At 48.6% G+C, this 17042-nt stretch overlaps 1 protein-coding gene and 1 long non-coding RNA gene across 2 annotated transcripts; one reads left to right on the top strand and one right to left on the bottom strand.

The window, feature by feature from the left end:
- Positions 1-9283: 9283 nt before the first annotated feature.
- Positions 9284-15090, bottom strand: LOC100402746 (DDB1- and CUL4-associated factor 4). The gene is given in 7 exon segments (XM_009006288.5): positions 9284-10185; positions 10188-10307; positions 10463-10577; positions 11586-11756; positions 12933-13030; positions 13148-13246; positions 14901-15090. Coding segments are annotated over 7 exon segments (744 nt in total). The 5' UTR covers positions 14971-15090; the 3' UTR covers positions 9284-10114.
- On the top strand, positions 12917-13972 carry LOC144577439 (uncharacterized). Its single transcript, XR_013521367.1, has 2 exons — positions 12917-13053; positions 13182-13972. It is a non-coding gene; the product is annotated as an uncharacterized LOC144577439 (long non-coding RNA).
- Positions 15091-17042: the final 1952 nt, after the last annotated feature.

Raw genomic sequence — 17042 nt, 5'->3', positions numbered from 1 at the left:
ATTATATATTATACATCTATATTTCAGCTTGATTTTCTCAAACTGAATACTGCATAACCAATCAGCACCCAGATTAAGAGACAGAACATGGTAAGAGTCCTCCAAGAACTCCCGGTCCCTCCCTGCACCAGGAGTAACCACTATCCTGACATGTAGTAACAGAGTTCATTCCCCTCTCCTTTTTGGTGATGCCACGTAAAGGCTTTTAATCACTTTCTGGTTTAAAAGACTTGCTCATAGGTAGAGACAGTGGTTGACCATATCTTTGAGGGCTGTGACTGGAGGTGGCAACTTGGGGCTGAGAATGATGTGGTCTCCTGAGACCCAGTGGGATCCTTGCACATCCCTAGGGTTTAACTGCAGATTTATTTGGAAACCGAAAAAGAGAACCAGTATTTAGGTGCCTGGTGCTATGCTAGAAGCCTCACATGGTTAATTCTCACAACCACACTGGAAGGTGTGCAGTAGTGTTCTCATCTGATAGCCTACGATGCTGACTCCTAGAGGATCAAAAGCCCAGCGTGGCTGTGCACATTCCAACTGGCCTGAGTCCCGGCAGGTTCGCACCCTTTCTACCACCATCACACTGTAGAGCTTCTCCCCGTTTTCCTTCCCCTTTACAGCTTATGGATGCTTTTATATTTCCAGGAAAGGTCAGCATTGTTTTCCTTAAGAGGAAAGTTAAGAAGTGGCCAGATGTGGCAGCTCAGGCGTCTTAACTCAGCACTTTGGAAGGCAAAGATGGGGTGGATCACAAGGTCAAGAGAGCAAGACCATTCTGGCCAACATGGTGAAACCCTATCTCTAATAAAACCACAAAAAAATTAGCTGGGCGTGCTTGCATACATGGAAGTTGAGGTTAGAGAATTGCTTGAACCCAAGAGGTGGAGGTTGCAGTGAGCTGAGATTGCGCCAGTGCACTCCAGCCTGGCGACAGAGCAAGACTCTGTCTCAAAGAAAAAAGGATGAAAGTTAAGACTCCAGGTACCTGCTAGTGTTGTCCAGAAGCTTAGCTTTGATCATTTCCATTGGCTCCGAGGTTCTCATGGCCAAGGGCAGTAGCACTTTGTCACTAACAGCAACTTTATCTTTCACAATAAGACTCACTGGCTCAAAGATTAAGCAAGTTGATCTAGCCTATAACACGAGCTAGGCTTTCAGTATTTTTAAAAATTTTATAGAGATGGGGTTTTGCCATATTGGCCATGATGGTCTTGAACTCCTGGGCTCAAGCAATCTGCTGCCTTGGACTCCCAAAGTGCTGGGATTACAGTTACAGGCATAAGCCACTGCTCCTGGACAGCTTCTAATTGTTAAAAAAAAATTTGATTTGGGCCTGGCGCAGTGGCTCATGCCTATAATCCCAGCACTTTGGGAGGGCGAGGCGGGTGGATCACGCAGTCAAGAGATCGAGACCATTCTGGTCAACAAGGTGAAACCCCATCTCTACTAAAAAATACAAAAATTAGCTGCGCATGATGGTGCATGCCCTGTAGTCTCAGCTACTTAGGAGGCTGAGGCAGGAGAATTGCTTGAACCCAGAAGGCAGAGGTTGCGGTGAGCTGAGATCATGCCATTGCACTCCAGTCTGGGTAACAGCAGCCACACTCCGTCTCAAAAAAAAAAAAAAAATTTTTTTTTATTTAATGTTAATTTCACAGCTATAAATATAGCTATTATTTGAAGTAGAATTAACTTCATTTTCTAATTCAGACGTACCATCATTAGGGAGAGACAATGGAACCTACAATCATAATCTGTAATTCTTATCATGAATACGATATTTTAGTTACTGTACAAAATCTGAGCACTTCTAACTCCTCTCTTTTTGTTGTATTTTCAGTAGAGATGGGGTTTCACCATGTTGGCCAGGTTGGTCTTGAATGCCTGACCTCTAGTGATCTGCCCACCCTGGCCTTCCAAAGCGCTGAGATTACAGGCGTGAGCCACCGCACCTGGCCAGTATTTGTGGGCATTTTTGATAACCAGTGTGTGCCATTGATTGTCATCTCTAGAAGGCTATAAGCAGACAATGGGCTAGTCAGCAAGGGATCTATCACAGCTCAGTGCTGCTGTCACAATCACCTGCTCATTCGCTACCTTTCATTGTCACCTGGGGAGTAGGGCAATATGGAAAACTCTTCAAGGCCAGGCACAGTGGCTTACACCTGTAATCCCAGTGCTTTGGGAGGCCAAAGTGAGTTCTAGACCAACCTGAGCAACATGGCAAAATCCCATGTGTATGTAAACAGAAACCCCCAAACCGCAAAAGCCAGGTGAGGTGCTACACACCTGTAATTCCAGCTACTCAAGAGGCTGAGGTGGGAGGACTCTTTGAGGCTGGGAGGTAAAGGCTGCCACTGCAGTGAGCCAAGATCACACCCGCTGTACTCTAGCCTGGGCGACAGAGTGAGACCTTGTCTAAAAAGAGAAATACTTGGAGACGGTGATATATTAATCTTTATGACATTATTGGTAAAAAGCAAACTGGCCGAAATGCTTTATCAACTTCTTGGCCAAGTTTAACCCCTTTTCAAGCAACCTAGACCACATTTTAGGTACAGTGACTGTTAACCAAGAACAAGCTTCTGCTCTTTCCCCACCGCCACGAGTCGGGGAGGCAGAGGCTCAGGTGTGTTCAAGAATCAGCTTCACCCGTAACCTGCTGCAAGACCCAGGAAAGCATGACTGCTGGAGGTGTCAAGGACCTTAATACTGCTTTACAAGAGGTCCTGAAGGCCCGCCCTCATCCATAGCTTGGCACGTGGAACTCAAGAAGCTGTCAAACTTTAGACAAGCACTGGGCCCATCCTTGTGTGCTGCCCCCAACTGCGATGAGCCTGCCTATGTGGCTGGTGAAGGCCCTTGGTGCTGAACACCAGATCACCCTAATTAAGGTTGATGACAAGAAACTATGGGAAGGGATGGGCCACAGTAAAACTGACAGAGGCAAAACCCCGTAAAGTGGTTGTAATTGTGTAGTGGTGAAGGACCACAGCAAAGGATGTCATCAAAGAGTTTGTGCCTTTCTTTGATACAGTCTGGTTCTGTCACCAGGCGCCAGGCTGGAGTACAGTGGCACGATCTCGGCTCACTGTACGCTCCACCTTCCAGGTTCAAGCAATCCTCCTGCCTCAGCCTCTTGAGTAGTTGGAACTACAGGTGGGCGCCACCACGCTCAGCTAATTTTTGTATTTTAATAGAGACAGGATTTTACTATCTTAACCAGATGGTCTCGATCTCTTCACCTCGTGGTCTGCCTACCTTGGCCTCCCAAAGTGCTGGGATTCAGGCATAAGCCATTGTGCCTGGCTGTTTTTTTTTTTTTTTTTTTTTTAGATGGAGTCTCTGTCACCCAGGCTGAAGTATAGCCGCATGATCTCATCTCACTGCAGCCTCCGCCTTCTGGGTTCAAGCAATTCTTTTGCCACAGCCTCCCAAGTAGCTGGGATTACAGGTGCGCACCAACCACACCCGGCGAATTTTTGTATTTTTAGTAGAGATGGGGTTTTGCCATGTGGCTCAGGCTGGTCTTGAATTCCTGACCTCAAGTGATCCACCTGCCTTGGCCTCTCAAAATGCTGGGATTCCAGGTGTGAACCACCGCACCCCGTCCTTTCATGTTTTAATTTGAGGGAGTTTTGCATGTACTGTTTTCAAAAACACATGTTGAAGTAATTTTTTTTTTCTTTTGAGACAGAGTTTCGCTCTTGTTACCCAGGCTGGAGAGTGCAATGGCGTGATCTTGGCTCACGGCCATCTCCGCTTCCTGGGTTCAGGCAATTCTCCTGCCTCAGCCTCCTGAGTAGCTGAGATTACAGGCACGCACCACCATGCCCAGCAAATTTTTTGTATTTTTAGTAGAGATGGGGTTTCACCACGTTGACCAGGATGGTCTCGATCTCTTGACCTCGGGATCTGCCCACCTCTGCCTCTGAAAGTGCTGGGATTACAGGCGTGAGCCACCGTGCCCGGTGGAACATTTTTATATATACTCTGACACAGACCCGATTGCCAAATTGTGTTCACAGCTCTCAGACTTACAGATTTAGAATTTCCTCAGAGACTTGGGGTTTTTTAAATTTTTTTTATTTTTAGTAGAGGTGGGGTTTCACCATGCTGGCAGGATAGTCTTGATCTGCTGACCTCAGGATCCCCTGCTTTGGCCTCCCAAAGTACTTGGATTAAAGGCATGAGCCACCATGCCTGGCTAGGACTTGGCCTTAATTGAAGACAAAGGAAGTCCTAAAGGGGCTTTTTGTCCTACTGGTCAGCTGGAATATGGAAGGAACGTTAAAAGTTTCTTAATCTTTTGTGGTGACACTGTGACTCACAGCATTTCCTTTTAAATGGCAGTGAGAAAACATCTGGGAAGGGGGCACCTGGATTTGAACCAAGGACCTCTTAATCTGTAGTCAGATACCTCACCTGGATTTGAACCAGGGACCTCATGACCTGCAGTCAAATGCTCTACCACTGAGCTATACCCCCTTCACCTATCAGGAGCTCCTTTCTGGACTACTTATGGTGACTCAATAGACCAAGTTCCACTCACACTAGAGTTCTGACACCCTGTGTGTTCTAAAGCCCCACCTTCTTAATTATCTATCATCTGCTTTGGCTTTTCCCTTGGGCACTAATAAACTGAGAGGAAATACTTGAAAAATGACATCCTGGCCTGGACATGGTGGCTCACGCCTGTAATCCCAGCACCTTGGGAGGCCGAGCTGAGGTCAGGAGTTCGAGACCAGCCTGTCCAATGTGGTGAAACCCCATCTCCACTAAAAATACAAAAAAAAATAGCTGGGTGTGGTGGTGGCAGGCACCTGTAATCCCAGCTAGTAGAGAGTGAGGCAGGAAAATTGCTTGAACCCGGTAAGGAGAGATCACACCACTGCACTTCACCCTGGGCTAACAGATACACACACACTCTCTTTTTCTGTATGTGTGTGTGTGTGTGTTTTGTAAAGACGGGGTTTCCTTATGTTGCCCAGGCTGGTCGCAAATGATCCACCAGGCTGAGCTCAAGCAATCCTCCCATCTCGGCCTCCCAAAGTGCTAGGATTGCAGGTGTAAGCCACGGAGCTTGGCCTTTGCTCTGTACTTGATGGAAATAGCCAGCGCTGACCTGGGGCCCTGCTGATAACTGGGGAAGTGCTTTATTGAGGTTGAGTAATGTGGCTCCTTGGTATCCCCCTAGCAGGGGGGAACTGAAGCCTCTCCTTTCAAACCTGGCACTCCTTGGTATGGAGTGCAAGGGCGGAGGCCTGAGAAGCCCTTCCTCTTCTCACCTCCTCTCCAGGGGGAACAGAAGCTGAGGGTAGAGCTGGCTCCTTGCTCCAATCTCAGGGAGGAAACAGCACCCTTGGAGATACAAATACATTTTTAAAATGTAAGCTACCATTGAGAGTTCATCTAAACATCTGTCTTAGAAATTTAGGTTAAGGGCTATGAAGGGAAGAGATGCTCTTAGAACAGAGAGAAGTGGGTGACCTCGCCAAAGACGGACGTGCTCCGACAGAGGGCTGGGGTGTTCCGGCGGCAGCCGACCCTCCCATTGAACCCACTGACTGGTTTCAGACCAGCACTGCAGTGGTCAGGCCCAGTCACCTGCTGGAGAGAATGCCTTTGGGGGCAAGGAGAGAGAGGCCTGAGCCTGTATTCAGCCCACTTCTTGGCCTCCCCACTACCCGGGCTGTGGTATGAAATGCCAACCAGGTGTAGTCACTGCATTCCCCATGCCCACAGCCGAACATGCAAACCTCAAATGGCCCGAGCTTCTAGGCTGAAAAGCCAAGGGCTGGTGAGGCTGAGGGACAGAAGACTTCCTAGAAATAAAACCCAGCACCAGGAATAATTGCAGGAAGACTGTGAACGGTTTGTGCTGGGACAGGAGAGACCAGAAATTCTGGGCTTGGCAGAGCTTGCTTTTCTCCCATGAGAAATGAGAAAAATCTCACCCTTGCCTCTGAGCCATGCGGAAAAAGTGGATGAGCTCAAGATCAACTGAGCCAAATGGGGCAAAGGATCATGTGACTAGAAGAGCAGCCCAGGATGGTGGAGTTGGGCGGGGAGGAGGGTTTACCCTGTTAGAAAAATCTCTCACCTCTTCCCCGTTGTTGTTAACTTGGGCCTGGAAAAAGTGCAGGATGCCGCCGTGAGGGGAGCAGGGGCTTCAGAGTTGGGAAGAATAGAATCTTTTTGTTGTTGTTGAGACGGAGCTTTGCTCTGTTGCCCAGGCTGGAATGTGCAGTGGTACGATCTCAGCTCACTGCAACCTCTGCCTCCCAGGTTCAGGTGATCCTCCTTCCTCAGCTTGTGTACTTGAGATCACAGGTGCCCTCCACCACACCTGGCTAATTTTTGTATTTTTAGTAGAGACGGGGGTTTCGCCATGTTGGCCAAGTTGGTCTCGAACTCCCGACCTCCGGTGATCCGCCCACCTCAGCCTTCCCAAGTGTTGGGATTACAGGTGTGAGCCACCACGCCCTACTGGGAAGAGCGAATCTTAATTCCAGGTCAGCCTTTCTTGCCAAATCACTTTAACTCAAGACACTTGTTTCCCCAGCTGTGCCATGGGGTTAGTGTGAGGGTGAAAAGTGCCTCACAAATGGCTCATATCTGTAATGCCAGCACTTCCAGAGCCGAGGCTAGATCACTGGAGCCTAGGAGTTCAAGACCAGCCTGGGCAACATAGGGAAACCCCATCTCTACAAAAAATAAACAATTAACTGAGTGTAGCCGTGCACACCTGTTGGCCCAGCTTATCAGGAGGCTGAGGTGGGAGGATTGCTCAAGCCCAGGAGGTCAAGACTGCAGTGAGTAGGAATTGTGCTACTGCAATTCATGCAATCCAGGCTGGGGAAAAGGTTGAGACCATGTCTCAAAAAAAAAAGAAAAATTCGGGGGGCCTGACCAACAGTAGGTTCTTATTAACTCGTATTAGGGAGCACCGTGGCACCATCTGCTCGTGTGTGTGAAGAGAAGCTGAAAGGATGTCGTCCCTTGGCATCTTGCCCTCAGCCAGGCTTCATCATGGCTGAAGAACCACGATGAGGCTTGAAATGGAGGCAGCACTTGCCTGTCCCGGTCCAATTTCTCCTGTGGAGGTATCTGTCCTTGCCCAAAGTTGTGCATGTAATCTACTCTCTAGCTATCCCTTCCTGTACGGCCATGATCCTGAAAGTGGGGAAGGGAATCTAGAAGACTGTCAGCCACAATGCTGAGGGGGGCACAGTGCAATCTGCCCTGGAGTTTGCTGCGGGGAGAGGGAAGAGGTCAGACCCATAGGTAACTGGGGCAGATAGGTTAAACATGTTTAAGAACTGGGCCAGGCATTGTGGCTCAGGCCTGTAATCAGAGCAGTTTTGGAGACTGAAGCGGGCGGATCACCTGAGGTCGGGAGTTCAAGCCCAGCCTAACCAACATGGCAAAACCCCATCTCTACTAAAAATACAAAAAAGGCCAGGTGCAGCGGCTCACGCCTGTAATCCCAGCACTTTGGGAGGTCAAGGTGGGCAGATCACTAGGTCAAGAGATTGAGACCATCCTGGTCAACATAGTGAAACCCCGTCTCTACTAAAAATGCAAAAATCAGCTGGGCGTGGTGGTGCACACTTGTAGTCCCAGCCACTCAGGAGCCTGAGGCGGAAGAATCACTTGAAGCAGGAGGTGGAGGTTGCAGTGAGCCGAGATTGTGCCATTACACTCCAGTCTGGATAACAAGAGGGAAACTCTGTCACAAAAGAAAACAAAAGAAAAGAAAAAGTGAAACAAATCAAGAAAACCTATTGGCCCTTAGGCAGGGGCAGTGGAGCTTAGCAGCTGAAGGCTCTGTCTCTGCTTCCAGACAGGCTGGGTTCTAACTCCAGCTTAACCATTAATGGGCCAATTACACAGCTTTTCTGGGCCTCGGTTTCCCCATTAGTAAAAGGAGTGTTGCTGTGAGTTTTGTTTCTTGAGACAGGGTCTCATTATTCCTAGGCTGGAGTACAATGTTGCCATCTTGGCTCACTGCAACCTCCACCTCCTGGGTTCAAGCGCTTCTCCTGCCTCAGCCTCATGAATAGCTGGGATTACAGGCATGTGCCACCATGCCCGGCTTTTGAATATTTTTAGTAGAGACAGGGTTTCACATTTTGGCCAAGCTGCATTTGGAGCTGTGATTGTGCCACTGCACTTGCAGCCAGGGTGACAGAGTGGGACTCTGTCTCAACAAAGAAAATTAAACCTTTTTAAAATGTGTACATCATATTATTTTCAAGCTTTTCAAAACTCAGGTTATTCCTTTTTCCCTCCCCAGACTCTGGTTCCTTCTGTCATAAAATTACAGGAGTCCATGCTGGGTGTGGTGGCTCATGCCTGTAGTCCCAGCTACTCAAGAGGCTGAAGTGGAAACATGGCTTGAACATGGAAGCTGGAGGTTGCAGTAAGCCAAAATCATGCCACTGCACTTCAGCCAGGGTAACAGAAGGAGACTCTGCCTCAAAAAAAAAAAAAAAAATTGCTGGGTGTAGTGGCTCACACCTGTAGTCTCAGCACTTTGGGAGGCAGAGGAGGGTAGATCACCTGAGGTGGGGAGTTCCAGACTAGTCTGACCAACATGGAGAAACCCTGTTTTTACTAAAAATACAAAATTAGCCAGTCCCAGATACTAGGGAGGCTGAGGCAGAAGACTTGTTTTTAACCCGGGAGGTGAAGGTTGTAGTGAGTGGAGATACCGCCATTGAACTTCAACCTGGGCAACGAGAGCAAAACTCTGTCTCAAAAAAAAAAAAAATTGGTTCTCTATAGAATACATTGTATTAGTCAGGGTACTGGCAGGAAACGTATGGAACATTCAGGTGGGTAACTGAGTCTGCCTAGTGAGGTATCCTAGGGCTGGCAACAGTGAGGTGTGAGGACCAGGTGTACGTCTGAAGGGACAAATGGAGAGCAGTTGTTGGAACCCAGCTCTGAGTGCTTTCCAATAGAAGCAGTGGTCTTTGGTTATAGGTCCCCACGGACCAGCTAGAAGGAAGCCGGGGAACCAGTGATCCCCTCCCTCTCCTGTTGCCCTGTGTGTTCCTGCTGCTGCTTCCCACTGGCTGAACCTACCTGGCTGCTGGGAGCCATGAATCCTGAGCGAGTCCAGAGCAAAGTAGAGATGGAGAGATGATGAGGGCAGAGTGGGTCCAGAGGGGCCCAGGGAAGCTCCCCAGCAAGACTACGAAAGCCGGTCCCAGCAGCCCAGGCTTCATGATCTGCTAAGTCATTAACAGAAGCGCATGCCACACCATGATTCTTTTCTTGGTTTATTGTTTCGTAGAAAAACAGGCATTTTAACACGGAATAAACATCTCACAAACCATTGCTCCTAGATTACAAAGTCAAAGCCAATTTTCCTTGACGCTGGGCTTTCTCAATCTGACGTTCAAGTCACCATAATAGAAACCAGAGCTGCTGGTTTCTAACATTCTGGAAGGTACCTCAACAAAGGCATACTAAAGACTGTTTAAAACTTCCAGTATGTAAGAAGATCTGCCTTTCCTGCCCACACCTTTGGATAATAACAGAAGAATCCCAGTCATCTGCCGTTGAATTTGAGAAGGCCAAGTTCAAGGATTCCAAACTCCAGCCTTCCATATTTCTGCAGAGGCTCAGTGAAGTAACCTCCCCTCCTCTCCTGCTGGCTTCCCCAAGTACAGATGCAGGTCTTCCTGGGACCAGGCACCGGCGAGTCAAACCATCTCACCGGTCTCATCACTGGGCTTCTCCAAAGGGCTTTTGGTGGAAGAAGCTTTAATTTCAGTTTTGGCCAATCTTCCATCCTTAGAAAAGTCTTTTTGGTTAAGAAAAGGCAGGGAGGGTTAACTAAGTTCTAAGAATTCAACAAGAAAAGGAAATAAGTTCCTTTTATGAAAAGGACTTCCAGGCTCTCTGAGCCAGTAATTGAACTGAAATCACTTTCCTGAGTGTCTCCACACGGAATATTCGGCACTTTTCCCCTAGCAGCCAGAGGATGGGATCTGTGTACACTGAGTGCCACTGAAAATGTCCTCATTAGACGCAGTTAAAAGCTACTCTTGGCTCCCGTAAGTCAAACCCACATGCCTCTGGGCTGCACCCTGCAGAATTAGCTGTAGGAATAGCAGTAAACATCCTGCCCGATGGCAATGAGCAGCCCTGGCATGCCCCGGGAGCCCGCAGCCGCGATGAGAAGGCAACACTGGGAATGTCAGCCTTGGAGGCAGGGTATGGGGAGGGTATGGTTCTGAGTAGGTGGGCATCATGGAGGCTCCAGATTCTCATGTAGCACTCCTGGCCCACTAGGAAAGAGGGAAGACACATGGCAGGCTAGTGAGAGATTGCAAAGGAAACTTACCTACATCTAGATGTGGCTTCTCAAGGTTCCTTAGGGCTGGGATCGTCCCTAAGAGACAGTATTTGATGGGATGGAACTTCCCCTTCCTTCCTCAAGTACCTGCCATCAGGATTCCTTCTTCCTCATGCACATGCAGGGGCAGGTAGGCGTACTCGTTCACGTGGCCTTTATACTGCCTTATGCACTTAGTGGTCCTCAGGTCCCACAGCTTGATCTGTGGAAAGAAGCACGAGGGGCCATCAGGGAGGGGCTAGGAGGACCCATCAGTGGACCCCAAGTGTAAAGCCCGGAAGGCAAGATGGTCTCCAGTGGCTTGTGCGGGTCATGAAGATCTCCATCTTGAATTCCTGAGCCTTGAAGTCCATCAAAAGCACGTAACCAGGCTGGGCGCAGTGGCTCACACCTGTAATCCCAACACTGGGAGGCTGAGTTGGGCAGATCACCTGAAGTAGGGAGTTTGAGACTAGACTGGAGAAATCCCGAGTCTACTGAATATATAAAACTGCTGGGCGCAGTGGCTCAGACCTGTAATCCCAGCACTTTGAGAGGTCAAGGCGGGCGGATCACAAGGTCAAGAGATTGAGACCATCCTGGCCAACATGGTGAAACCCCATCTCTACTAAAAATACAAAACTTGGCTGGGCGTGGTGGTGTGCACCTGTAATACCAGCTACTTGGGAGGCTGAGGCAAAAGAATTGCTTGAACCGGGTAGGGACAGGCTGCAGTGAGCCGAGATCGTGTCACTGCACTCCAGCCTGGTGCCTGGCAACAGAGCGAGACTCTGTCTCAAATAAATAAATAAATAAATAAATAATAAAATAACATAACGTAACATAACATAACATAACATAACATAACATAACATAACATAACATAACATAACATAACATAAGCCAGGCGTGGTGGCATACACCTATAATCCCAGGTTCTAGGAAGGCAAATCGCTTGAACTCAGGAGGCGGAGGTTGCGGTTAGGTCATTGCACTCCAGCCTGGGTAAGAAGAGTGAAACTGTCTCAAAAAAAAAAAAAAAAAGGCACATAACCACAGACTCCTTTTCACTTTTCTCTAGTCCAGATTAGGCTCACATGGGCAGCAAAGCAGTCCCCATGTAGGGCTTACAAATCCCTAGGTCTTCAGCTACCTTCCCCTGACTGGGATCTTGATATGAGGACCTCCTCAGCAGAACCCCTTCACCTGGCAGGGCTCCATGTTCCCCTACCTTTCCAGCCATGTCTGACGCCAGGCATTGCTCGTCTTGGACAATCCACACAGAGGTCACTGCTGAGTCATGAAACAGGTGAGTGGCTTTCCACCCCTTGCCTTGATTTCCACAACGCAGATCAATGGCAAAGATCTCCCCAGAGCAGCAGCCATTAAACAGCAGAGGAGTCTGTGGAAAGAGGGACTGCTCGGTGTGCGGCCATCATGACCTCCCTCTGAGGCTGGGCAGGGCAGGTCCTCCCGATACAACCCCTCTTCAAGCCCCTGGGTCAGATGGCGTGATTAGGCACGTGCTGGTCAGGGTTTGGGTCTCAATGGAATTGGAAGGGAAGATGATTCCTTGTTAGTGGGTAGAAGAACCAGACCCCATGTGTCCTCCTCATGGGTAGCATGGAGGTCCTAGGAGCTGCCCCCTGCACTCTCCCTTTTGGCCTTTCTCTCTGAAGTCCCAGTCAGAGATGGCATCCCCGTCTACACCAAAAAAAGGTTAGCAGATTCCTTCACTTTTAAGGAAAGATGGCATTTTCTAGAGGAAAGTCTTCAAATTATATTAATAACCAGAATTTTGATTTCTTTTTCTTTTTTGAGACCGAGTCTTGCTCTGTCACCCAGGCTGGAGTGCAGTGGCATGATCTCGGCTCACTCCAACCTCTACCTCCTGGGTTCAAGCAATTCTCCTGTCTCAGCCTCCCAAGCAGCTGGGATTACAGGCGCCTGCCACCATGCCCAGCTAATTTTTTTATTTTTAGTAGAGGAGGGATTTCACCATGTTGACCAGGATGGTCTCGATCTCTTGACTTCGTGATCCACTCGCCTCGGCCTCCCAAAGTGCTGGGATTACAGACGTGAGCCACCGCGCCCGGCCCAATTTTTGTATTTTTAGTAGAGAGGGGGTTTCACCATGTTTGCCAGGCTGGTCTCAAACCCTGACCTCGTGATGCACCCACCTTGGCCTCCCAACGCGCTGGGATTATAGGCGTGAGCCACTGTGCCTGGCCTGATTTTTTAAATTTATAAAATATATAACTTGAGAGCTGTGTATGTATGAATTGGTATTTAGGGTATACATTTTAAAAATGGTTTGTCCTGGTGGGTAAATCCAAGTACCCAAAAACTGCTCACAATTCTTCTCCACGAGAAGCTCTTTAGAGTGACTCAGGCCAGACTTCCAGGATCAGCCAACTTTCACTCGGCTCAGACACACTTACAGAGGAACCCACTGATCCTTTCTGATGCTCTTTTTCCCTGTCAAGGAGGACTAGATGGCACACAGAGGAGTCCAATTTCAATCTGCCACATTTCCACCTGGGGCAAACTTTATTCTGCCTGTCCCAATCCAACCAACCATGAGAGCAAACTGCTGGGCCAAGACGTCACTGCTGGTCCCAAAGGACTGCCGGTGTCCCGTCACGACGTTGGTCAACAGGACGCGCCGAGACAAGCCTGGTGGAGACACAGATGGGCTGGTGAGATTGTGTCACACACAGGCTAGGGAGAGTGACAGCTGGATGGGGTTTTGAGGCCTGTTAAATCTCTGGGCACCTGGGGAGCCCGGCTCACCTGTACTGAAGCAGTTATTTGCTTTGATATTCAGGGACCAGGCACAGGACCAGGCACCAGGGATCCGGAAGCTGCAGAGCATGCCAGGCCGGTCTATTCCTGCTAAGAGATTGGAGAATGTAAAGTGAGGCTACCCTTTAGGCGGGCCAGGGACCACCGGGTTCGCAAAACATTCATATATGGCATTGCTGCTCAGAGGGTCTATCCCTTTGGCCCTATTCTGGGTTTTGTGGTTGCAAGAGAGGGAGACTCAGCTGGGATGCCTGGCTCGCAAGCGGTCATTCTGAAAGTGAATGTATGTAACATTCTAAGTAGTTGTGTTCGCAGTACTAATACTACTGATAATCCAGGAGGTAGTACGCTGTTGCAGGTTAGGTGGTTCCAATCCTCCAACACCTATCAGCTATGTGATCTCAAGCAGTGTGTGTGTGTGTGTGTGTGTGTGTGGGTGTGTGTGTGCGCGCGCGCGTGTGCATGTGTATACGTATATGTGTATATACATACATTTGTTTTTTGAGACAGGGTCTTGTTCTTTTGCCCAGTCTGGAGTGCAGTGGCGTGATCATGGCTCAATGCATCCTCATCCTCCCAGGATCAAGCAATCCTTCCATCTCAGCCTCCCAAAGTAACTGGGACCACAGGTGTGAGCCACCACACAACCGCTTATTTGTTTTTTGTAGAGACTGGAGTCTTGCTATGTTGCTCAGACTGGTCTTGAACTCCTGGGCTCAAGTAATTTTCTTGGTCTCCCAAAGTGTTGGGATTACAGGCATGAGCCACCGTGCTTCGCCAAAATATTTAAAATAAACTTTTACACTGATAGAATGTACAGATTGTAAGGACAGAGTTCATTGAGTCATCACAAACTATAGCCCTGTAACCATCACCCAGGTTAAGATATAAAACAGACCAGCCTGACCAACATGGTGAAACCCCATCTTAAAAAAAAAAAAAAAAAAACAATCCAGTATCCCAGAGGCCTCCCTCATGTCCTTTCCCAATTACTACCTTCCCAAAGGGTACTGTGAGCCTGACTTCTGACACTAAAAGTTACTTTTGTAAGGCAAATTCTGAAGCTCTCTGTCTCAGTTTCCTTGTCTATAAAATGCTGGTAAGACACACTCCTGCCTCATAAGCTTGCTGTGCAGTGAAACACCAGGCACTGGGCTGAGTGTGTGTGACCTCATTTAACTCTCCAAGGATGCAGACTGGGAAGGCCTTGTCCACTTCAGAGAGGTTCAACATTCCATTCAAGTTGGCAAGGGGCGGAGCTGCGATTCGTGCCAGGTCTGCCTGAAGCCCACACTCTTAAGAGGCCCATCACCCTTGTGTTATTGATCCTAATTTTCTGATAGATTGAAAATGTGATATATCCAGAATGCTGTCAGGAAGGAGGCATCCAACTGCCTTAATCCAGGCTGAATATCAAGTATCCCTGATAGCACCTGTCATGCAGGAGCTCCAGAGGTGTTTTCTGAAAGATGTGCACAGGCATCCAAATCTGTTCTGATCTCACCTTGGTTTACATGCGCATTAAGTCCACCCTGGCTGCTGAAATGACTGAAATGGCCCAAAATGGGTAAAACGGGGCAGATGCTGTAAAAAAGCACTTGCTTCTGGTACTCACCCTGGGACAGGCTTAGGGCATCCTCCCACAGTGCTTCTGCAGTGGCCCCACCCCCCTCTCTAACCATCCCCACACAGCTCTCGGGAGGCAGAGGACAGGTTTCTTCAAAGGAAGAGAACCCTGTACCTGGGTGACTATTGACAAACAGTGATGCTGGGAGCAGGGTGGCACAGCCTGGAGTCTCTGCGAGTCCCATGAGGCACAGCCTGGAAAAAGCTGTTAAGGACTGTCAAGCACAAGGCTCTCTCTGGGAGGAAGCATGGACATTTACCCTTCGGAAGGTTATACAGCACAAAGCAGGACAGAGTAACCCAATGTCCAGATGGAATATGCGTTCACACTGTCCACATTTAGCTTCAGAGTTTTTTTAAAGGGCAAAAAAAATCAGATACAGTTCAAAGCTGGGTGTGGCGGCTCCTGCCTATGTAATCCCGGCACTTTGGGAAGCTGAGGCGGGAGGATCACTTGAGCCCAGGAGTTTGACACCAGCCTGGGAAACATGGCAAAACCCTGTCTCTACAAAAAAATACAAAAACCAGTTGGGTGTTGTGGTGTGTGCCTGCAGTGCCAGCTGCTTGAGAGGCTGAGGTGGGAGGATTGCTTGAGCCTTGGAAGTTGAGGCTGTGGGGAGCTGTGATCACGTGACTGCGTCCCAGCCTGAGTGACAGAGTAAGACCATGTCTCAAAAATAAAATACAACAAAAAAAACAAAAAGCCCTCTCTGATCCCTCTCTAGGCCAATTCTCCATTCTCTGCCCAGAGAGAACTGCTCTTCTCAAATTGGTGTAAGTTCTTCTAAGCCATTCTGTATTTTCACTACATAATTTGTCAATAAACAATATAAAGCAGCATTCATAAAAAACAAAAACAGAAATGCATTGCACAGAATAACTCACTACCAGCCCTTAAAATTTCTGCTTATCTGCGTGGATACAAGGTGATACCTCACGGCTATTTCAGTTTGCATTTCCCTGACTACATGTGTGTGTCTCTGTTCACATGATCGGTCATTGGCTTTCCCTCTCTGAACTGCCCCTTTATACTCCTGTCTACGTGTGTGTCTTCCGACTGATGTGGTTCCTCACCTTTCCCTCTCATAGCCAAACTTCTCTCCAGAGGAGCCTACAGTCATTCTCACTCCCTTGCCTTTCTTCCACTGAAATCCAGGCCTGACCCTCACCTTCCCAGAGGAATGTTCTCACCACAGTCTTCAATGAGCTCCTAGTTTCTGTATCTGATGGCAACGTTCCAGTTCTGCCCTATGGCCATGTAGCCCGATTTCTAGTACACACTCCTTAGCCTTAACCCACCCCTCTCTGAGAGGTCTGTCCTGGGCCTTCTCCTATCACAGGATGCCCACACTAGAGCCTGCGCCTGCCCCTTGGTGCCCACCCCTCCGCTCCTGCTGCCTCAGTTTACGCCCTCACTGCTGCCCTTAGCCTTGCAGCAGCTTCTGTCTGAGGACTTGCTCTCGCCCGTTTAGCCCCCAAAAATGTCACCAAAGGAATCATTTTCAAAAATGACTCCACCAATCACAACCCCCTGGGACATCCCCCAGCCCCGAGAGAAATTCAGTCTTGAAAGGACCTCCTCTCTAGCCAGAGACATTGTCAATATCAAGCTGCTGCCAAACACAGTAAGCTTTCTCCCATCTCTTCCTTCATTTAGGAGTCCCTGGCCTCTTCCTGTCCTCGTGGGTCTCACTCCAGGAAGGCTGCTACAGTCCTTCCTGCACGTGGCTCTCCTCCTGAACTGATGACCTGTGAAGCTGCCTATCTCTAGCTCCTTGCCACTGCATATGCTCAACAGGTGTTGTCTGAATGATCACACACATTCCCCACTGGAAAATGTAAACACCTGAAAAGCAATCAGGTAACTTTAAAAAATCTTTAAAAAATTTTTATTTTTATATATATTTTTGAAATGAGGTCTTGCTCTGTCACTCAGGCTGGAGTGCAGTGGTGCAATCTTGGCTCACTGCAGCTTCCACCTCAGCCTCCCTAGCAGCTGTGATTACAGGAGTGTGCTACCACATCTGGCTAATTTTTGTATTTTTAGTAGTGACAGGGTTTCACCACGTTGGCCAGGCTGGTCTCGAACTCCTGACTTCAAGTGATCTGCCTTGGCCTCCCAAAGTGCTGGGATTATGGAAATGAGCCACCACGCCCGGTCATTTTTCTCTCTCTTTTTTCTTTTTGAGACAGGGTTTTACCATGTTGGTCAGACCGGTCTCAAACTCCTGACCTCAGGTAATCTACCCACCTCGGC

Source organism: Callithrix jacchus, chromosome 8 (assembly GCF_049354715.1).
Source record: "Callithrix jacchus isolate 240 chromosome 8, calJac240_pri, whole genome shotgun sequence".
Lineage (NCBI taxonomy): Eukaryota > Metazoa > Chordata > Mammalia > Primates > Cebidae > Callithrix > Callithrix jacchus.
Note: the sequence above shows the minus strand (reverse complement) of the source record. Positions and strands in the feature narration are given on the sequence as shown.